Source organism: Acipenser ruthenus, chromosome 45, assembly GCF_902713425.1.
Source record: "Acipenser ruthenus chromosome 45, fAciRut3.2 maternal haplotype, whole genome shotgun sequence".
Classification (NCBI taxonomy): domain Eukaryota; kingdom Metazoa; phylum Chordata; class Actinopteri; order Acipenseriformes; family Acipenseridae; genus Acipenser; species Acipenser ruthenus.
Genome location: NC_081233.1, coordinates 5,465,810 through 5,490,039, shown reverse-complemented (window position 1 = coordinate 5,490,039; position 24,230 = coordinate 5,465,810). Strand labels below are relative to the sequence as shown.

The window sequence follows — 24,230 nt, the reverse complement described above, 5'->3', positions numbered from 1 at the left end:
ATTGGCTGGAGTGTGGCTTCACGGTTTAACATTTCCAAACCACCTCACGGCTCTTATTTTAAGACTAGTCCTGACTCTTAAATTGAAGCCCGTTGCTTATCGGTGTAATCACACTGCTGAAAGTTTTAGCTGAATGAACATAAATAAAAGTGGCAGCCGAAAAGGCAATGCGAAAACCGGCCAGCCGGTGAACCGAGAGAAGGCGATGCCCACACCAGCTCGTCTCAGTGTGCCCTCGAAACGCACCTGACCGGAATCCTGTCACCTCTCCGCACTAGTTAATATGGGTTTGTTTAAAGTGTAGTTTTGGAATGAGACGTCTTTAAAACAGCAATATCACGTCGTTTGGCACAACGGGGAATGCAATAGCGGGTCTACTGGAAAATGAGTCTTCACTGCAGAGCACAACTCGGTGACAATCGCGTGTTAAAGTTTTACCGTGATTCTTTCATTTCAGATCATGCCACTTTGGTTGTCACTAGAGGGCAGCATCCCGCATCGTTACTCAGTCCTGTTCTAGGGCGGACCCATCTCAAGGTGAGTGTGCCAGAGTACTGACTCTACCCATTAATACTCCGTTAGGGATGCACATCTCCGGTGATGGCTTAGAGGGCGTATATCTAGATAACTGCTGATCCAATTGTGAAGAAACTTGCAAAGTACATTCTTTATCACGAGATACTGAATATGTTAGAGTCTGGCGGTTTGCAGAGGTTGTCTGTCGGTATGTCACACTTAGATTTGTCTAGATAACTGTTCATACAAATGTGCTGGAACTGTGATGGGTGAGTGTATATGGGGGTTGTCTGTGTCTCTGCCTGTATGGCACACTTATTGTACATCTTCCATGGGTTTGTCTGGGGCACAAATTTCTGATGGGTTTTGACAATGCAGGCTCCCTCTCTAGCGGGGCTTTGTTCTGTGCGCGCTGGAAGCGGTGGTGGATTGTAGTTGTTTCACTGACACGATCAGCAGCGGCTTTATTTAGCTGTATAGGTAGCCAGTTCTTCAGATCCCCAAGGATTTTGTACATGACGTAACCGCCGCCCCGAGTACTAATGGAGCTGACACACTTTCTCGAGACCGTACAGCAGCAGGACAGACACCAGCGCACAGCAAACGTCATTTCAGCGGATAATGGCACCCAAGAAGGAGACCCCCGTGAAAAAGCCGACTGCTCTCCCTGCCAGGGCAGTTCCCGCACCGACTAAGGCACCTGCTCCGGCTCCGGCTCCAGCACGACCGGTACCAGCACCCAAACCGCCGAAACTCGTCGAGCCCCTGTTTGACATCGCCAAAGTGGTGGTAAGTTCACATGGTTGAAATGAATCCGCACGGCTGCATGGTCTTTCGAGGCGCTCCATCCGTTCACCCGTAATACACCCCGGTGCTTTTTTTAATGGTTTCTGTTTTTAGTTCTTTTCTTTGTGCTTTTTCTCTATTTATTGTAGAAAGCCAAATGTAGTTTTTGTGGGCTGGTTTTCTTACATTCCTGGGGGTACTGCTAAAAAAAATACTGTATGAGGTTCAGGTTGTGCGATGATGCATCCTCGAACTGCTTAAATAACCAGCGAGACGGCTGGGCGATAGTACCCTTGGACAAAATTGTTCGCGTTTTTATTTTGTTTCGAAGGGATTATATCGATTACAACCTAAATTCAGAAACCATGCTGTCTGCAGTCCGTCTCATCTTCGTTGCTTCAGACGTGATATCTACAAAGCGACACGCTCTATTTTTTGTAGATATTACCTCTGCTTTGCTTTCATTATTATAACCTGGCTGTTTCAGTACATGTTTGATGGAATAGTAAGATATGATATATCCCCCTTGGGTCACCATTTTGAAATGCATTTTATATTTTTAACAGTATGTGAACTCTGTGGGGTACACGACGCAGCCCTGCCCTTTGAAAACGCATTGTAAAGCATAGCACAGGAAAGCGCACGGTACATGAATTGCAGCGTCGAAGGGGATGGTAAAATGCTACTGTCCATTCAGGATATGGTGCCGCGATAGCGATAGTTTAAACTGGCTATGGCACCGCCATCATTGTGATTGAATTCGGAGTGGAATCTCTGCTCTAAGGCTGCTTGTGCGTTAGGTCGATGTTATTATGAAAGTGTGTCCACGAACGCCATTGAGGCATTGCTGTCTGGCACCAAAATATTGGTATCGATTCTGTATAATATAAACTCACAGGTTAATTTGTTATTTAATAAAACAAAGCTGTAGAAAAACCTGCCATAACACTGTCAATAAGGTGTATAGCCCCCATGGGCGGCCAGGCACTGATACAATGCCACAGCCTCACACTCATTCCTTCAGGGAAGTTGCAATTAAAGTACAGTCTCTGCCATTAGCAGAACTAGACTGTGAAACATCTGCTGAAGCTTGGCATTGCAAACACTGCATGATCAGCAACATGCAACGATGTTCTGCATGTAAGACACACTATTATGGTATGTTCTAATATATTCCATTACCAAATGATCCTCACTACAGTGGCAGTCCCTACAATGGCACGCGTCTGCCATTGGTAGAATGGTACTAGTGTGGATCACTGTCTGGGAACCCCTGCAGCATCAGACTAGACTTGCATTACTGTGTGTGACAGCTGTTGTAAGGATTTGCCTTTGGCACATAGTTATAATAAATGCATGGACTAGCCGACCAGGTGAAACATCTAAGACACTTGAACGATGCAGCCCCTAAGTGGGGCTTAGTGGGGTGCGAAGAAGGGACGAGCCTTGATGGGCCCAACGGCCTCCTCTCGTTCCCCGAACGTTCCTTACGTTCTTAAAAAATAGGAACTCTACATCAAAATCTTTCACCCATAACTTCAAACGCACGACACAAGAACAGATAAAGGCATGCGAGACTATATCAAGCTCTAGTCTAGTTAGACTTGGCGCAGAATACTGCATCACTGCAATATTACTAGTGAGTCTCAACAGGGATGAGTTTGTCACTGTAAATGTTTGCAGTATTTTTACAGTTTTCCCATACTTCCCCCTGTTTATACTCTGCGTTTACCAGGTGTTTTAATATACTTTACTGTACCTCTCTGGGCTTTGCAATGCTAAGGCTTCAGAATGGAGCCATTGGGGAGGACTGGTTCGATTTCCACCCTCAGTATAACTCTGCTTACTGCAGTAGCTCCAGGACAATTTAAACATGATGCAGAGGTGCTCTCGTTTTTTTGTCCAGCCTCTGTCTGCCGTTGACTGGCTTGGTAATGTTGGTACAGCTGGTTATACAAGAGACACAGAAGCAGGAGAGGAATATCAGGACTTGGTGTTCCCTTTTGGAAAGGTATTCTAGACTAGATAATGTGGGGCAGGTCCCTGAGGGTATGTATAGATGATCCAGTCTATTCACTGCACTGAGGGCATTCTAGTCATACCAGGGGCTAATTCAATTAGATCATTTTAATTGTTCTGCCTCATAAGGGCATGTTCTGTCACCAGCTCTAATAATACAGCTGCAATTGACAATTAAAAAAATACTGACCCAGTTCTGACACTGATACATCTCATCATCTTGCAAGAACAGCGCCCCCTACTGCCCAAAACCTTTGCATTGGCTTATCAAGTGTTATTATTGATATCACTATGTAACACAATTTTTGTTCCTGGGTAGTAAGTGTTATTTCCTAATTGCTTATGCCTCAAAAGTATAGAAAATGGCTATTATTCCCCACAAACTTTGCTTTTGTGACCAGGACAGTGATATTTTGAAATTTACCTATTTCCAATGAGAAAACAGGCGAATTTGTGTCTTTTCGTTCACATAAAGTCAGAAAAAAACAACATATGAATCCAAATTAACATGTATTTATACTACAGTAATACAAAAATGACTACAAAAGATTTAGAAGTGAGTAGTTTTTCGAGATTTACGATTATACTGTAAATCACTTTCACGAATCAGCCCCCAAATGTAGTCTCCCATCATGCTCTCGTTATACTGTCCTTGGTAGCGGCGTTCAAAGTCCAGTATATCCTTGTGGAAGCATTCGCCTTGCTCCTCCGAGTACGCTCCCATGTTCTCCTTGAATTTATCAAGATGAGCATCAAGGATATGGACTTTGAGGGACATCCTACAGCCCATTGTGCCGTAGTTCTTCACCAGAGTCTCAACCAGCTCCACATAGTTTTCGGCCTTGTGATTGCCCAGGAAGCCCCGAACCACTGCGACAAAGCTGTTCCAAGCCGCTTTCTCTTTACTAGTGAGCTTCTTGGGGAATTCATTGTACTCCAGGATCTTCTTTATCTGTGGTCCGACGAAGACACCGGCTTTGACCTTTGCCTCAGACAGCTTAGGGAAGAAGTCTTGAAGGTACTTGAAGGCTGCCAACTCCTGACAAATTGTTTCATAAGGCCCAATTTGATGTGCAGTGGTGGCATCAGCACCTTCCGGGGGTCCACCAGTGGCTCCCACTTGACGTTGTTCCTCCCCACAGAGAACTCGGTCCGCTGTGACCAGTCCCGCCTGTGGTAGTGCGCCTTGGTGTACCTGCTGTCCCAAAGGCAAAGATAGCAGGGAAACTTGGTAAAACCGCCTTGGAGACCCATCAGGAATGCCACCATTTTGAAGTCTCCTATGACCTTGATGCCATCTCAGAAAAGTGCAGATATGTATCCACTTAGGCAGCTGGAACTAAACTGAACTGGTGGGCTTAAGGCCCCTGTATTTATACTACTATTTATATTACTGGAAAGTTCTAGAAAGTTCTAGAAGTTACTCCAAGTTTACTCAGCACTGAATCTATCTGGAATGTTCTGGAAAATAGGTAAATTTCAAAATATCACTGTCCTGGTCACAAAAGCAAAGTTTGTGGGGAATAATAGCCATTTTCTATACTTTTGAGGCATAAGCAATTAGGAAATAACACTTACTGCCCAGGAACAAAAAAAAAAAAATAATTTGTTACACAGTGTATTCAATTGCCTACAATCCCTTCTTTTTTGTTTACACTTAGATTCGCAGGTTTATAAAACATAAGTATATACCCTGACTTTTGATAATAACTGAATTCAGGTCTCAAGACATGTAGGACTACAAGTACCAGAATGCATTGCATAGTGGGTTAAAAAAAACATAACAAACTACTTTTCAACCTAGATATGGTCACCCTTGTTATGGCTGCCTTAATAGCAGTATATTGTACTGCAGTTACAGTGCCCCACCACTAGATGGACTCCAATCATCACAGTTTAGCACAAAATGTTTTTACAAAATGGAAAATGTTGACCCAGAAAACAAAACAAAACAAAAAAACTTGAAGCTAATTCCTCTTTAATATCTTTGCTAACATTGACTTTACATCACCGTCAATAGGAGCAAAACCAGAGATGCAAAAAAGTGGCCTTAAAGCATGGTTTTACTGCACTATGAATTGACCCTGCATTTCGTGCTGTGCTTTACCATGTGTATATACTGTATGATTAGCTGTACCTGTGCTTTATCATGTGTATATACTGTATGATTAGCTATACCTGTGCTTTACCATGTGTATATACTGTATGATTAGACATACCTGTGCTTTATCATGTGTATATACTGTATGATTAGCTATACCTGTGCTTTATCATGTGTATATACTGTATGATTAGACATACCTGTGCTTTATCATGTGTATATACTGTATGATTAGCTGTAAGTGCTTTACCATGTGTATATACTGTATGATTAGCTATACCTGTGCTTTATCATGTGTATATACTGTATGATTAGACATACCTGTGCTTTATCATGTGTATATACTGTATGATTAGACATACCTGTGCTTTATCATGTGTATATACTGTATGATTAGCTATACCTGTGCTTTATCATGTGTATATACTGTATGATTAGACATACCTGTGCTTTACCATGTGTATATACTGTATGATTAGCTGTAAGTGCTTTACCATGTGTATATACTGTATGATTAGCTATACCTGTGCTTTATCATGTGCATATACTGTATGATTAGCTGTAAGTGCTTTACCATGCTTTCAGTATACTTGTGCAACACTTTGCTGTGCCTTTACCATATACCTCAGTCATTCTGCATCTATTAATGCTTCCATAGACCTGTTGGAGTTTGGTATGTATCTCCAAGCTATCCTCAGCTAGCAACCTTTCAATAATACAGAAATAATGTTTATGCTGTTGATTTCTCTTTTTTTCCAGCTGCTCTTCTGAGAAAACGGGCTGTTTAACAAAATAAGTCAAAGCCAGAAGTTGCACCAAAGATAGTGCCCATAGATGCCCCAATTCACAAGATAGTGCCCATAGATGCCCCAATTCACAAGCGGTCTTCAGTGGCAATGCAGGAACACACTGGCAGCAGAACAGCAATAGTTATGCACTGGAATCACAGTGGTAGAATAGTTAAAATGGCAATGCAGACTGACTGGCAGTTGCACTATAATGACGCTGCACTGAGGGGCAGTGGGAGCACACAGAGCAGCTACACAGTGCTCTGAGGGCTGGTACAATGCTGTGGGTAACGTGGTATCACAGTGCATTATATACAGTACATACGGTCTGGTTGCAATACCCTATAACCATATCCATATCCGACACACAGTGCACAGTGTTGTCAGCACCACAAAATGATCTATTGCAGAATGCGATCAGGATTTGCACAGCAAAGCGAGGGACAGACAGCCCAGCATGTGTGGTTCTCTGAACATCTATTTGAAACAGGCCCACGTTATAGCAATGGTGACTTGGGGTTTGTAATGGAATTGTATCTGAAGCATGGAGCTGCTGCAGTGTTGGAAAGAGTGCAAAAGGCATTCGCCTGTGTTGTATTCACTGATAGCTATGAAGAAACTAACATTAAAAACCAAACACAGAGTTAACAGGATGAGTACTTGTTAGATCTACGAGGTGGTGGCAATGCATACTGGGTAAAATGCACTGGGATTATTCTGGTGTACATCTAAACGATAATGTTACGACATCATGGACCCACGTTTATTTAACCCTATGTTGTTACAAGCTGTGTAGGAACGGTTTATTTTTCCTTTCCCAGAGAACGTTTCAGATACGCTACAGTAGTCCCGTCAATTGTGGGTTAGTTACTTTTCGTTATTAATTTTACCTACTGGACAGTAAACGCAGATCAACACACGGGGGCGCTCTTGTTATAAAAGCTCGCGGTCTGGTCAAGTCCGCCCCCCTCATTTGCCTAGGAAAGAGACCGCGCCCGCACAGTACGCCTTTGATTGGCTGGCGGCGCTTTCATTCAGTAAACAGTGACGTGGGAGTGAGTAGATAGTACGCTTGCCCAGGACTGGAGCGTCACATTCCTGGAACAGCGGGTCTGCAGCGAGCAACATGGTGGGTTTGAACTGCACTGCGAATTATAATCGAGGGAGGAAAGTGATATTTCTATATTACAAGACAGGGACGGGTAACAGTAGGGTTATGATACAGCACGGGTCGTACGTCTAGGGTCTTCACTGTCTGAGGGTTAGGGAGTGTACTATTTTAAAATGAGGACGCGGACGTAGGCCTTCATTATTAATATGTGTTTTACAGAAATCGATGTGAAAAACGTTGGGTAGTGTATATACAGTGAAAGAGCTTACATATTGTTCAGACGCAAATGATGAGTATTGTAATTCTGCTGGCTAAAATGCCTACTGGTCTAAGGAAATGTGTATACTAGTATTGCATTATGATTATATTAGATTTAATGTAATTCAGCTAATCAGACAAGTACGGGCTTTAAATTAAATCATTGTGACGGTTCAATCTGTAGAAACAGCGAAACGTCAATAACTCAGAGGTGCAGTAAAATATCACATACACATTAGCACAGGTTATAAACGACCTCTCTAGACTTCTGCCTTGGTGCAACTTCTGTCTGTTTAAATGTTAATATTTTGTTTATGTGTTGTTTTTTTTTTAAACAGTCTGACTTCTCAGAAGACCAAATTATTGGTAAGTCTGTGTTTTTCTTGAATAGTTAAAGCGCTTCTTGCGAGGAGGGTACGGTCAGGGGTTGTCCGTGTGTCTCTTGCATGGTGCCGGGTCTCCCCTGGACAGAACAGTGTACAGGTGTCTCTGTCTGCTTGGTGCCCTATAGCATATCCGCATTATAAACGAGACGATTGCTTTCTTTATTGTATTTCTTCTTTCCTTTTGCTTATTCTTCTCACCTGTCCTTTAATCTTATCGTTTCCCCTTTTCCTTGAAATCTTTCCTTTTCTAGATTGAATTTAAACAGGATCAGATTTCTGGTAAGTTTTATCGGTGAGGGGGAAAACAATTTTGTGTGTGTGTGTTTGTGAGAGAGACGACCCGGACATTAGAGCAGAAAAGGGCTTGTCTGTGTTGCTCAGGCATTGACCGTGTTAACTTACCAAGAGGGCACGTTATGAATGTCCTAGTCTAACTTTGTCTTGACTTTTAACTTGCACTGTGTCTTGTATGTGTTTTTTTTCGATTTTAAATGTGAAGTTTGCTAACATTTTCTGTCATTGGTTTCTCATTGTCTATCGTATACGACGTGTTACTAACCCTATACTGTAAGACGCATATATTTTAAGTTAAACTATGTATATATAGTCATCTAAGTGTTCATATGAACCTGAATTCTTAAACTGAATCTCTAGTCTAGTAATTTTCAAGACAGAGTTAGTAATCTGTAATGGCTGACACTGACAGACCCACCCATTGAAAACTGTATGGTTATCGCACAGTGAAAAGATTTGGTACCGATTTTGTATTTATTGTGCGCTTTTTAAATAGAAATTCGATATAAATCAAGCGTATTTATTCACTAGTGCGTGAAAATTTCAGAACGAACCGTGTCTCATTAGTAGGGCTGAAACCGGAAGCGTCTGCACGGATGAATAATATTACAGTTGGGCCGCGGAGAATTGCAACATTTCGTTTTTCTGTTTCCAGCAACGCCTTTTAAGTTAATTTCTTCGTAATATTTTTTTTTCGAAAGTCTATTAAGTATCCGACACCTGAAAGTTAGCGCGTTACTTCATATTTTGCATCCGATCGCGTTTTTTTAGGTGAGAATGTGTGAGGAGACCAGGAAACGATAGAAATTCCTATGAATCAAATATATTGTGTAATAAAATTTCACCCCCCAAAACAGTAACATTTTACCATACGTGTATTATGAACAATTCTGAACCCCCCAAAAAAACTACAAATACGCGTTAAGGAAAAATAGTCTTGAAATAAATCTGTTTCCGGACGAAGCAGAGCTGTTCAGAGGAGATAACAAGGCGCTTACAAAGAGAGTTTATTTAACGGAACCAGCGGTTGCGGTCGTGTGAACTATACCATGTTTTCGGTAGCTGTGTGAAAATACTAATTTCCCTTTTTTGGTAACACAAAGGCGACCGGGATGTTACAGTTGGCGAGTTGTTTCTTGTTTGTGTCAGGCCAAGATGGTTGACAGATTCGTCTCCCTCGCCCGCACGCTCGCTGCCATATATGGTCATAAAATCCCATCGATTCGGGGAGAGTCTGGGATGGAGCGCATTCCACAAGCCGGCATTTCATCAGGAAGCTCCAACGAAGACCTTCTGTGCAGAGGCAAATCTAAACACATCAAAACACAAACTCTACATTCTAGTGCCAGCCACAGAGAGTGTTTGCTCTTTTGCTAGGTTGGGTGCTATCTCCATTTTAAGAGGTGTAGCACTGTAGCCCAGGCATTTCAATGCAATATCCATTTCATTTTGAAGTTGGTACTCGCTGATGACTTCGTTAGCCACAGTATAAGATCACTGGCACGTAGGACATGGGGATGTTTCTGTTAAGGATTCATAACCAGGATTATTAGTAATGGCGTTTTTTGTTTTGCATTTAAAAAAATAAATTATGGCTATACAACAGGAAGATTCAGTGCTTGTCTGGTTTGTTGTAGCTAAATGATCTCAAAACTTTGACAAGTGAGTTTTTGAAAGATCCCAGTGATTCAGCAACATGGCGAGGCATTTGTGAAGTGTGTCCTTCCCTCGGTCCTGTCTCCACTCAGCTGTGCTGTGCTTTTAACACACTGACAATTGGTTATGGTTTCTGCTGCACATGTATTTGGAGAGATGAAGTGTGAAAATCATTAACCTGAAATGCTTGTATTTTACAATGTGGATTCTATTAATTCCTTGAGCATCTAAGTGTATATAATGCTAGTTTGTATAGTACAGATACAGCATGCAAGATATATTTGAAGTTATTTTAGCATTTTTTTTTTCTAGGACAATATTTGCTCTTGTGTGTAACTTGGTGCATTTCATATAGGACCTTGTTTGGACCCCCCTAGTGGGGCAGCTTTCAGGACGGTCGGTACAAACTCCCAGGGCAGCGTCCGTGATCTGCCCTGTCTCGCTGCGCTAGGCTGGGATCCTGCTTGAGTGCAGTTTAGCAATCGAGTCAGGGCTAGTCTCCCAGCCTCTCCCCCAGGGTCACAGTGTACCTGGAGACTGTGCTGCCAGAGAGGGCTTCAGTGAGTCTCAACCAAAGCTAATAATAATATTGACTTTATTTTGAGCTGTACAGAAACTATCTGCAAACGGCTGCTTCCTGGTACCGAATTACTTCCTGTGCTGTAGGTCATATAACTGACTTCAACAAGATCATTGGAGTGCAATTGGACTATAGCACTGGAAGTTATATAAGTATATTCTGAAATATCTGCAGGAAATAAGTCAGAGCTTGAAGCAAACTGGCCCAGTGACATAGCAGACATGCTGCTATTGCTAACAAGAGGTGTGTTTGATTGGTAAAGCCTTGCTTATCACTCATTTAACCCTGTTGGAAATTCAGATTCCTCTGAGTCATGTGGGCCAGGTTTTTAAACCATCTGTTCTCCACCCTTTCAAAGTGTCCTCTTTGTGAATTATCATCAGGCTTGCTTAGCTGCACGCCTCACGCATGACACAGATAGACCTGCTCTGCAGCAGTCGGGACTCTAATAATAGTTCCAGTAGATGCCAGCCAGCTGCACCCATAACTAGTGCTGAGATGAACACGGGATTTTAAAAATTATAAAAGCCATGACGTTGCTCGGAACGCAGGCAGAGACCGCATAGCAGCAGGGGGGCGTGGCCTCTGTGTGTGCTTTTATTTCACAGCAAGACGTTACAGTATATGAGATGCTGAAGTAAAGTAATATCCCAGGAGTAAAGAATACGTTGTGTAGGACTTAATTCACTGAGGTAAAGTAAAACAAAGGATGCCAAGTAGCACTTCAAGTTTAAAAAAAAAAAAAATGTTGTTCCCAAAATAAATAGTATATAAAGTTGACAACGCATTTTACTTATTTAATTATTTTTTTTTACATTTCTTGCTGTTTCTTCACAGTAAACAGCGGCCATAGACACATTTTTCATAAAGTGATAACATGAGGTTTATTTGTGCCTTTTTGTAGCTGAACAAGCAAACGAAAAGTGAAATTTACTTTAAAGTCTTCAAATAAAGTCTTCAAATAAAAAATGGCGTTGTAAAACAAAGGGGCAAAAACTCACCGTTTTTGGTTGTCATTTATTACATTCCACAAGTCGCAACAAAAAATATATAATATATACAATCTGTATAAAAATCACTACACACAAATTTCCAGTAAGTTGGGCACTGTTTAAGCGAGGCGTTTCGGAGTGGCTTGCCTTTTTTCTGTTCCATGAGATTCTGACTCGCTGTAAACAGCACAACACTTTTTTTGACCCAGATGGCTTTTCATAGAGATCACTTAAGGGTGCGCACACATAATCTGGTTTGTTTACTTTTTGCTGTCTGAAACTTTTAAATAGACTCAAGAGCTGCTGTGTTGATCCTCTGGTGTTTTTTTTAAATTATTTTTTTTAATATATTAAGTCTCGGATCACACAGAGCTCTTTCATTTGCCATTTATCTAAACTGTCTCGCAACTTCTGGTGAGGCGGTAAATAAGCGCACGGTATTTTTGTCATTTCTAGCGAATACGAACATCAGATTTTTTAAAATCTGAATACATGTCAAAAAATATTTGTTCGAATATTCAGGTTTTGTCCCAGCACTACCCCTACCTCTACATTAATGTGTGCTATTCACTTACACTGACTCCCAACACTACCAGGGAACTGGCACATCTGTATTTGTCAGTCAGATATTCCCTCAGCCTTTAACTTAGAGGCACTAAATTGATTGCTCAAAGTTTCTGTACCTGGTCGTGGTAAGCTTATAGAGAGGTACTATATGCTCATGTTGACCTGCTTAGGATTCCTAGACACTAATAGAGGCTATATCTTGGGAACTGGTCATCTCAATTCTATCATACCAGGCCACGCTGTCACGTTCAGCCGTGTATAGAAGACGTTAGTCCCAGTGTGGGGACGTGATGTCCCAGAGATCCAGATGCAATCCAGCAGTGAACTGCAATGCCCTGTCCCTCTGTTATCCAGCCGTCTCTGACTGACAGCCTCTCTGACGTGTGTCCCGAGCCTCCAGTTTATTAATCATGATACAATATGAATTATTAACATGGAAAAAGGGCAGAAGAATAACCTCTGTATCTCGTTACATCTGAACCCCACAAAATTAACTTTTGTCTGAACAGCTTGTATTGTTACTGGGGGGGGGGTATAATACGCAGAGCTGGAACTGGACACCACTGGCTGTGTCATTCGCCTGATTAGAAGCTGTTTGTTTGTAAGGTGTGGCGCAGTGGTTTGGAGCGGTCGTGGCCGGGTGAAACTATTTCAGATGCAGCTGGCGTGGCTGGCAGGCGGTGAAGAAAGACCACAAATTAATTTTGAATTATTTATTAGAAGAAATGTAAGACATGACAGCTATGGAATCGAAGCCTTGTTTTTGAGAATCTGTCTGGAAGAATTTTTTTTTCCATGAGTAAAACCCCTGCTCTCTTTGAAGGAAGTCTGTGGTTCCTCTAATGTCCCCAGACCTTGGTTTAACATTAGACAATGTACACACGATAGGAGGCCATTCGGCCCATCAGTGCCCATCTGGTTCCTAGTAGTTGGTTGATCCCGAAGTTGGGCTTTAAAGGATCCCAGTGATTCAGCATCAGGTGTCTAGGTGACCCATCCCATCCCCATGCAATGCTTCTACACATTAACTCCGACAGAAACACAAGAACACAGAGCCTGTTTCAATACACCCCGTGCAATGCTTCTAGACATTAACCCCAATAGAAACAAGAACACGGAGCCTGTTTCAATACCCCCCATGCAATGCTTCTACACATTCACCCCGATAGAAACACAGGAACACAGAGCCTGTTTCAATACCCCCCATGCAATGCTTCTACACATTCACCCCGATAGAAACACAAGAACACAGAGCCTGTTTTGAATGCACCTCATGCAATGCTGCTTTGAGTATTCAGATCTGAGGTTTTAATGTGTGTGTCTCTTTCTCTTTCAGAGTTCAAGGAGTCCTTCCTCCTGTTCGATCGCACCGGCGATGGCAAGATCAGCTACAGCCAGTGTGGGGACGTGATGCGCGCGCTGGGGCAGAACCCCACCAACGCTGAGGTGCTGAAGGTGCTGGGGAACCCCAAGAGCGAGGGTATGTCTCACACCGGGGCAACTGGAATTGATTGTAGTTGAACTGTGGCACACGAGTGTAATTATCGTATTAATCAATTCCAGTTCAATCACACACCTTTCCACGCTGAATTGCAATTTCAAACCATTCTGCTGTAATTATAATTGAGCTCAGGCCTGGTATGTCTTCACTGTCTTCCTCGTCCAGTTTAATGCTGAATGTTTAAAGGCTGCAGTCATTTATAGTGATGGAGGGCATCGTACAGTGGCTTTTCTGATTAAACTGCACAGGCTACAGCATAAGGAATCAGTGACAATGACACGCGATTGAGGCAAGGAAATGGTTTATAAAGAATTGGCTATTTAACCGTGGAAGGCATGGCATCAGAAACGTTGACTGACGCAGAGGTTTTTATAGCAGCAACATTTCAATGCATCCTCCAGTTATAGCTGTTATGTGAGTGCTGCTCCTTTGGGCTTTCATTTCTGAAGGTTTCTGAAAATGATGCTCCGAGTCCCACACTCAGCAGCAGGCAGTGCTGTGCATGAGAGCCTTGTGACGCTGTTTTGAAACCCGATCTCTTGTGTTGTGCTGTTGTCACTCTGCCAGCTCCTGAGACTCTGTGCGTTCTGAGTTCAACATGAAGTGACTGCAGGGAGTAGCAGGCATGAAAGAAAAGGGGTGGGTTCTTTCCCGGCTGGAGAATTGGTAACGGAAGAGCCTGTGCAAAACAGAATGCCCTTTTTTGGGAATAAGGGAGGCATTTTAGTGTTTTGTTGTTCATACAAGCAATAACCTTTGTGTTTTATACTGGGCATGTTTTGAAGTTCTTGAGGAGCAGGACAGTCTTTAGCATCTCATGATCTCTGATCTTCTCCCTGGGTGGTTACTAGTGTTAATTAAACCTCCATAGTGGAATCGAGTATCCAGGAAGTCAATGCAAAAACAAACCACGATGATGAATCATGCATCAGCTATACTGTGCAACTGTAATGATTTACTGATAAAGTGGCGCCTAAAGCAATTGCTGTGACGTGTTTCAGTCCCTTCATTTGAAATGTAAGGTTTATTCCCCTGTAGCAGGCAGCGCTTATCAATGGGGTAATAAACCTGTGTATATGCAGCTCTAGTTTCCTGGTAATGACAGAGTGCCTGGAATTCCTGTTTGTGCTTGCCCAGTTCAAAAGCTTTTCTCTCTAATTGCTGTGATTTATACATGGATCCCTTATCAAGCACCTGCCAGCCTGGGTCTGAGCTGGGCCTGGCTGTGTGTTAGACACTAACTGATAGAGTGAGGCGTCATTAAAACCAGCTTTCAATTTACTGAATGCTTGGAGTGTGTCACCTTGCACAGTATTAGTACCTTCCAGTTTAAAGAGGCTAATTTAATTACAGTTTTAAACTTTTAGTAAATGATTGTTGATACAGTTTAGATCATTGACTGAAGTGCACAACGGTCTTAAGGTGGAGCGCTTTACAGCCAGCAAACCTCCTGCGTATCCGGGCCAGTGATAGAGTACCTGTGCAGTGCTTGTAATGCCGTGCTCTGACTCTGTCACTGTCTCTCTCCCTGCAGAGATGAACCACAAGACGCTGGACTTTGAGCAGTTCCTGCCCATGCTGCAGGCCATCGCCAAGAACAAGGACCAGGGCAGCTTCGAGGACTTCGTGGAGGGGCTGCGCGTCTTCGACAAGGAGGGCAACGGCACCGTGATGGGCGCCGAGCTGCGCCACGTCCTGGCCACGCTCGGTAAATACAAGAGGCACCGCACCATTTTAATTGTAACATTCTCCCTATTTCTGGTTCTTTCTGTTTGACACTTTATCTGCATTTTAAAGGAAAGCAATACCACAGTCTCTTAGTAAAATAATCCTTGAGTTAGCTCGGCGCCCTCTACCTGTCGGGAGGATGAATTGCAGATGGAGACCCCCTTGGCTCCTCACAGGTCCGCTCTGTGTGTTGTAAGCTGTCTGAACCGTGTCAGTTTTCACAGTGTATGCTGACAGTCTTGTGCTGGGCTCTGCAGGTGAGAAGATGACAGAGGAGGAGGTGGAGACGCTCCTGGCAGGACACGAGGACGCCAACGGATGCATCAACTACGAAGGTACGGGAGAGAAACGGGGTCTGCCTAGCAACAGAGCAATGGAGCGCGTTCATTGGTGCTGGAGGAGCTCCCGGGTCACAGTCACGAATGGGCTGCAGGGTGTAGTGATGATGTCACTGTGGGGTCTGTTCAATCTCAACAGCCACTGTGTAGATTATTAAAACAGGACCCAAGGTTCAAATCAAACAGTGAGTGGGAGTCTGTTCAGTTTATTTAACAAATCTGTCAAATTCAGGGAGGTGCCTGGTAAACCAGTGTAGATGGAGACCTGGAGTTGAGATCGCTGCCTCATTACCTAAGGCGTGAGCCAGGGCTGTGTCGGGTGGCTGGAAGTTTGTTAGTCTTAGTTTTTTTTTCCAGTGGTTGATTTGTTGGGTTAAAGAGTGCTTGACAATAGAAAGTGCTTTTTATTGTACATTTATGTAAAGGATTTCGTTGGTTACACCCAGGACTCACCCTAAGCATTTCCTGTGTGAACAAACGATGCACACTAAGAGGCTGACTGGAGAGATGGGACGCAAGCCTTCCCAGAGAAACGGACAAGTGCATAAACCCTACAGAAGAGAGGAGCTTTCTAATTTAGTACAGGAGCGAATGGCAAATACTGCGCTGTCCATCTGAAGCAGAAATCATTTACTTCAATTTGACAAACAAGGACAAACTAGACCAGAAAAAGGCACAGCATAGTTTTATGGTTCTAGTTTATATTTAATATACATACTGCTACAACCTTGATTTAACAGTAACAATCACAGTGATCTATATAGTGTGTTCTCTATAGGAATCCTATTGCTGCTGAAAGTCCAATGTAATTTACATAGGTATATCCTGAGGATGAGGATGAGGATGAGCATGGCTAACAATCTCAACAGTGGCATTATACAGGAAAATTGACATAATCCATTTAAATAATTGGGTCTTCTTAGAAAAGGGACTGCTTTATTAACTTGTGTTTTTTTTTTTTTTTTTTTTTGGTTTAATTTCTCTGCGTTTTATTTTCGTTTGGTTTTCATCACTTGTGTTCCTTTTCAACAGCTTTTGTTCGACACATCATGTCAGGGTGACGGGTCATTGGGTACGAGATCCTGTGTGTTTTTATTTGTTCTTGATTTTTCTTCTTTGTTTCCGTTTCCTGATGGATTTTCTTCCCAGCTTCCTCCTCCAGTCCCCTCTCCTTCGCATGCTGTCTGCATGTAGCTGTTACTGATTAACCCCTCTGCTGCGTGACCAGGGCAGCCCTTCTCTGCTCCGCTGCAGGGGTTCCTGTAGCGGCAGATGAGGAAGATTGTTTCCTTAGAGCTGAACTAACCTGGGCCGGCAGTCCCACCTCCCGTACCGCGGGGGCCGGCAGTCCCACCTCCCGTACCGCGGGGGCTGGCAGTCCCACCTCCCGTAACCTGGGGTCCCACCTCCCCTCTGTCAGTGCTGCGTCCTCTTTAGTACCGTCACACTCATTGGAACAAACTTGTGAAGTCTGTTACAAACACTCCTGGAAAATGTCTTCAACTGGCTCACAGTTTTGACTTGATTCTTGCAGTGCCTGGAAATGGGAATTTCTATAACCCTCTAGATGAGGCTTTTTTTCCTGGAGAAAATTTGAAAGAACGTGGAATGTGTGTAGATTGATTTGCAGTGATGTTTGAACCTCTCGACCCTAAACCAGTTTTCAATATTCTTGTTTATAACTTGATTAGGAAACGGTTTTTATACTTTTGTGTTTTTGTTGCTGTGGTGAAATCTTTTTGCATGGAATTGAAAGCCCAACTTGTGAACAGTCTTCCTACCCTAACACAGAGTTGCAGTGGTGTAGACTTGTTCTTTATCCAGCTAGTCGCAGGACAGGCCCAGTGCAGTGCTGCTCAGCCCTGTCGCCTGACATCCTCTACCCCCTCTCTCTCGCTCTCTCTCGCTCTCTCTCTGCCTCCGTTTGTAGCCAGCCAGCTAGCTAGCGCCCTCTTCTGGTAAGGAGAAGAGAAGCCAAGTGCGTCTTCTGCAAACTCCTCTAGACTCTGTCCAGCATTCTGGCTGTGTAGGGTAGAGAACTGCAAGCTCCCTGCTGTTGCTGCTCTGCAGACTGACTGACAGACAAGACGGGCTCCAATTACAGCTCAAACACCTGACTCTTATAATCACTCATGCATGGCCAACCTTTGATTTGGATAATGGCTTCAAATTGATTAGCATTATATTAGTCATGCTTGGAAACTTTGTCTGACTGACTTTTGAAAGGATTCCAGTAGGAGAGAATACTCTAAGCAGTTGTCTATCCTAGGCTAAGATCCAGCCATTGCGGCGTTTTGATTTTGTTGAAAAGGAAATCGTGTTTTCATACCCACGTGAGAGAGGTCTCGTGAACAGAGAGCCTCTCAGTTTGGCCGGTTTGGAAAGCTGTAATCGGAGCCCAGCTCTGTCGTTTTGGATACAAGACCAAGAACTAAAGTGTGTGTTTCTCTTTACTGTCCCTACAGAACTCGTCCGGATGGTGATGAGCGGATAAAGAATTCAAGAACTGTCTGGGTTTTGTTTTGTTTTTTCTGTTCTGATTTATGTTTTTATTATATATATTTTTTTTTCCACTTTTTTTCCTTTTTATTTTATAAAGTGCCTTTTCTGCCTGTGTATAACCCTGCCCCTCCCTCCCGTCCCCTCCTCTCCTCTCCTCTCCCCTCCTCTCCTGTATGATAATGAAAACCTCCCTGGCCCTCAATTAAGAGACCCACATGAACAAGCCATTCAGACAACCAGAACTGGCCATTTAGAGTCTTGCGGGAAAGGTGTACACTGAGACGAGCTGCGATTGGTGGATTCACAGAGCGGACCTGACAAGGGATTGGCTACGCTGGGACTGCCCCGCCTTCCACCCTTGTCTTGGCGTCTCGCACATTGCTAAATGGAAGTGAAATAAATTATTACTCTGTATTCCATTGCATTCATAAAATAAAACTTCAAATTTCCAAAAATCACAAGAGTTGCGTTTTCCTTTCATTTTATTGTGGTCGTAGTGCCATTGTGAATCGTGTAGTAATACTGGCAGAGTCGCACAGTTCTGTTCTCTGTCTGGATCACAGTTACCTCTTTGGCTTATGAGTGATGTTAGTGCTTATAGATTTGACTGCTGGTCCCAGATACTTACAAAAACGTCAGTGTGACGTACGGACAGCCAGGTGCCCCCCATATCTACAGAATCAGATATCCGTAACTTCAGGTAAATAACAAATGCTGTTTTATAACGGCTGGATAAGCGGGTTTCCAGATCCATGGAGAACTCTGTGGAGTGCAGCTCTGTACAGGCGCGGGTTTCATCCCTAGAGAGTCCCGCAGCACTTCAGCGGATGCAGATCTGCAGCTTCCTCGTTCACGGCTGTTTATCCTGTGAACTGTCTCCATGTACTGCTTTCATTATCATTAGGGTGTTGGTGCTGGATGAAGTCACGCACACGGAGAGTGACCATACAGGTTCAGCAAAGCCTTGGAGTTTGTACCGGGTGGAAAGCAGTAGGAATTGAATGCAGTTTATTCAGTGAAGCAGGTTTCATTCTTCATTGGGCTGTTATTAACCTGGGCTGTGGTTCAGAGAGACGGGACGACCTCACCTTTACCTCGCCCCCTTTTCAGTTTAGTGGAGTTCATTTCCTATGAGCCCATGTGCTAGATAGACATGATGACTGTCTTTTAGTTTCATGGAACAACTGTTAACCTTTGGCCCTATCAATGACAGTGACAAACCACTTTTTTTTTCTATTGGTGCACTGTTGATATGATTCTCAGGACAGTAGCATCAATTTATTTTACTTCGTATTTATAAACCATTCAGTCTGGTAAGCTGGATAAAGGCGTCTGTTCAATAAATAATAATAAAAGTATGTCTTTCCCTTTAGAATATCATGCTGGGGATCATCTCCATGAATCTGCATGCAGGATGAACCCCACGCTCCCCTCTACACCCTCCACACGACACACAGTTATAAAGCCTTGGCTGGTACACCTAACAGAAATAGACATTTACAAGACGTTCCCTGCAGTGACTCCGTTGCTGTCTGGTTAGCTGTGCAGGGGGCTGATGACCTCTTAGTTGTCAGAGTTGTCTGTTTAGTGTTGTTGCTGAAGGGAGGCAATGCTAATAATAAAAAGATAAGAAAATGAATATTAAGGGCTTGGTAACACTCCTTTATTTTTTAGCAGACACCCTTATCCAGGGTGACTTACAGTTGTTACATTATTTTTACATACAATTCCATTTTTTTTTTTTTTAACACACATGATTACCCATTATAGTTGGGTTTTTACTGGAGCAATCTAGGTAAAGTACCTTGCTCAAGGGTACAACAGCAGTGTCCCCCACCTGGGATTGAACCCACGACCCTCCGGTCAAGAGTCCAGAGCCCTAACCACTACTCCACACTGCTGCCCTGGTAATTTCTTAAAGATATAAGAGAATGGATTGTAAAGCCATGGTAAGCAGTCTAATAATGTTGCTAATATTGAAAAGTGAATGGATTTTAAACTCTTGGAAAGGAGTGGGCAGTGATCATATGTGTTTAAAATAATAATGAAGATTGATTTTAAAACCTCTGATAATGCAGACTTTCAGTGATAATGTTGCTCTAATAATAAAGAGAAGAGAATGGATCTGAAAGCCTTGGTTAATACTTTCAAAGGAGAGGGGGCAGTGGCAATGTGGCTCTAATAAAACATTGATGTTAGAACCTTGCATGTTAATGTTTCCATTGAGGGTGTGTTTCCATGCCACTGAAGGATTCCCCAGCTGGTTCTCCTCGTACAGGCAGGACAGCTCCCTGAATCCTGGCTCCAGATTCCTGCGTCTCTCCAGCCCATGAGTGGTGCCGAGCAGGACCATATTAGCAGAGGCTCCCAGTCCCAAAAAATGACCCTCACCTCACCCCACACCCCCCAACCCATTCCTCTGCTCCACAGCATCAACACACCGAGAAACAAGCGTTTATACAATCTACTTCATTCATCATCAATAAATGCACAAAGATATCTGTCTTGTCATTTTATTGGCAGTAGCGTTACACTGTGATGTGAGATATTTCTCAATCCAGTTTTAGAGAGCTATTATCTAACTACACAAGCTAATAATGAGTTAGCCTCAGGCAACACAGAATTCCCCCCAACCCCCCCTGTACTGAACTTTTTATTTGGTACATTCCAATCCAGCCCTGCAGTAGTTAACATGCAGAGAAGGACTCTTCCATATAAGGAGAAAGGAAACGGGGGAGATTAATCAAAGCTCGCTGTACTGCAGACCAGCATTCCTTAACCTCTCATCCATTTTAGGATGAGCTTCCCAGTAGTTTCGTCAGGCTGCACTGCCCCCTGTTCCAGCCTTGCTTTCCACTGGAAACATCACAGTATTATTTTATACTGATATGTAATTCATGTGTGTCTGTTAATTACTCTACATTGTTCTATATAGCACTCTGCACATTAAAGCTGAATGATTTTTTCTGACATTAAGAGGAGATTTAATTAAAAGCACACAGGTCTGTAAGATGGGAATTTGCTTCAGGTGTAATGGATCTGAGAGGGGAGCAGGAATGAACTGCTCCATCGACACATTCCTGTGTGTCTTTAAGTCCCTTCTGCTGTAAGGTGTTTAGCATCATGTGATCAGTGTTAAAAGATGAGATTGTTTAAGCATGCAACTCACATTAAAAGAGGGATTCAAAGAGGAAACTTAAAATGAGAAAAATGACACAAGTGAGCCTCCATAGGATTGAATACACATGGAAACAATAAGAATGTGGCAACAGACAAGTCTGCAAATACACCGTGTTCGTCGCATTGACACACACACTGTGAATACACTGAGCTCTCTGACACACACACACACACAGACTGTGAATACACTGAGCTCTCTGACACACACACACACTGTGAATACACTGAGCTCTCTGACACACACACACGCTGTGAATACACTGAGCTCTCTGACACACACACACTGTGAATACACTGAGCTCTCTGACACTGACACACACACTGTGAATACACTGAGCTCTCTGACACTGACACACACACACACACACTGTGAATACACTGAGCTCTCTGACACACACACACACACTGTGAATACACTGAGCTATCTGACACTGACACACACAGACTGTGAATACACTGAGCTCTCTGACACTGACACACACACACTGTGAATACACTGAGCTCTCTGACACTGACACACACACACTGTGAATACACTGAGCTCTCTGACACTGACACATACACACTGTGAATACACTGAGCTCTCTGACACTGACACACACACTGTGAATACACTGAGCTCTCTGACACTGACACACACACACGCTGTGAATACACTGAGCTCTCTGACACTGACACACACACACACTGTGAATACACTGAGCTCTCTGACACTGACACACACACACTGTGAATACACTGAGCTCTCTGACACTGACACACACACACACTGTGAATACACTGAGCTCTCTGACACACACACACACACACACTGTGAATACACTGAGCTCTCTGACACACACACACACACACACTGTGAATACACTGAGCTCTCTGACACTGACACACACACTGTGAATACACTGAGCTCTCTGACACTGACACACACACTGTGAATACACTGAGCTCTCTGACACTGACACACACACACACACTGTGAATACACTGAGCTCTCTGACACTGACACACACACTGTGAATACACTGAGCTCTCTGACACTGACACACACACACTATGAATACACTGAGCTCTCTGACACACACACACACACTGTGAATACACTGAGCTCTCCGACACTGACACACACACACTGTGAATACACTGAGCTCTCTGACACACACTGTGAATACACTGAGCTCTCTGACACTGACACACACACACTGTGAATACACTGAGCTCTCTGACACTGACACACACACACTGTGAATACACTGAGCTCTCTGACACACACACACACATACTGTGAATACACTGAGCTCTCTGACACACACACACACACTGTGAATACACTGAGCTCTCTGACACACACTGTGAATACACTGAGCTCTCTGACACTGACACACACACACTGTGAATACACTGAGCTCTCTGACACTGACACACACACTGTGAATACACTGAGCTCTCTGACACACACACACACTGTGAATACACTGAGCTCTCTGACACACACTGTGAATACACTGAGCTCTCTGACACTGACACACACACACTGTGAATACACTGAGCTCTCTGACACTGACACACACACACACACTGTGAATACACTGAGCTCTCCGACACTGACACACACACACTGTGAATACACTGAGCTCTCCGACACACACACACACACTGAATACACTGAGCTCTCTGACACTGACACACACACTGTGAATACACTGAGCTCTCTGACACTGACACACACACACACTGAATACACTGAGCTCTCTGACACACACACACACTGTGAATACACTGAGCTCTCTGACACTGACACACACACACTGTGAATACACTGAGCTCTCTGACACACACACACACACACACTGTGAATACACTGAGCTCTCTGACACACACACACACACACACTGTGAATACACTGAGCTCTTTCACACACACACACACACACTGTGAATACACTGAGCTCTCTGACACACACACACACACACTGTGAATACACTGAGCTCTCTGACACTGACACACACACACTGTGAATACACTGAGCTCTCTGACACACACACACACACACACTGTGAATACACTGAGCTCTCTGACACACACACACACACACACTGTGAATACACTGAGCTCTCTGACACTGACACACACACACTGTGAATACACTGAGCTCTCTGACACACACACACACACACACTGTGAATACACTGAGCTCTCTGACACACACACACACACACACTGTGAATACACTGAGCTCTTTCACACACACACACACACACTGTGAATACACTGAGCTCTCTGACACACACACACACACACTGTGAATACACTGAGCTCTCTGACACTGACACACACACACTGTGAATACACTGAGCTCTCTGACACACACACACACACACACACTGTGAATACACTGAGCTCTCTGACACTGACACACACACACACACTGTGAATACACTGAGCTCTCTGACACTGACACACACACACACACTGTGAATACACTGAGCTCTCCGACACTGACACACACACACTGTGAATACACTGAGCTCTCCGACACACACACACACACTGAATACACTGAGCTCTCTGACACTGACACACACACTGTGAATACACTGAGCTCTCTGACACTGACACACACACACACTGAATACACTGAGCTCTCTGACACACACACACACTGTGAATACACTGAGCTCTCTGACACACACACACACTGTGAATACACTGAGCTCTCTGACACTGACACACACACACACACTGTGAATACACTGAGCTCTCTGACACTGACACACACACACACACTGTGAATACACTGAGCTCTCCGACACTGACACACACACACTGTGAATACACTGAGCTCTCCGACACACACACACACACTGAATACACTGAGCTCTCTGACACTGACACACACACTGTGAATACACTGAGCTCTCTGACACTGA

General features: G+C 43.6%; 1 protein-coding gene across 4 annotated transcripts; it reads left to right on the top strand.

The window, feature by feature from the left end:
- The first annotated feature begins 1,122 nt into the window (after nucleotides 1-1,122).
- Nucleotides 1,123-18,578, top strand: LOC117401098 (myosin light polypeptide 6). Of its 4 annotated transcripts, none has more exons than XM_034001565.3 (7): nucleotides 1,123-1,305; nucleotides 8,217-8,244; nucleotides 13,391-13,534; nucleotides 15,090-15,263; nucleotides 15,541-15,618; nucleotides 16,654-16,693; nucleotides 18,087-18,578. In XM_034001565.3, exons 1-6 carry the CDS (start codon nucleotides 1,138-1,140, stop codon nucleotides 16,680-16,682), a joined length of 621 nt encoding a protein of 206 aa, XP_033857456.3. In that variant the 5' UTR covers nucleotides 1,123-1,137; the 3' UTR covers nucleotides 16,683-16,693; nucleotides 18,087-18,578. The 4 variants fall into 4 exon arrangements, with proteins under 4 accessions (XP_033857456.3, XP_033857455.3, XP_033857458.1 ...); XM_034001567.3 differs by lacking the exons at nucleotides 1,123-1,305; nucleotides 8,217-8,244 and adding exons at nucleotides 7,230-7,339; nucleotides 7,918-7,945; XM_034001564.3 differs by lacking the exon at nucleotides 16,654-16,693.
- Nucleotides 18,579-24,230: the final 5,652 nt, after the last annotated feature.

What these genes read in the sequence shown, in the direction of transcription:
- LOC117401098 (XM_034001564.3), top strand. Translation starts at nt 1,138, where the DNA reads ATGGCACCCAAGAAGGAGACCCCCGTGAAAAAGCCGACTGCTCTCCCT. An exon ending in TTGACATCGCCAAAGTGGTG is followed by an intron (nt 1,306 to 8,216) that starts GTAAGTTCACAT and finishes TTCCTTTTCTAG; the next exon opens with ATTGAATTTAAACAGGATCA. An exon ending in GGGGAACCCCAAGAGCGAGG is followed by an intron (nt 13,535 to 15,089) that starts GTATGTCTCACA and finishes CTCTCCCTGCAG; the next exon opens with AGATGAACCACAAGACGCTG.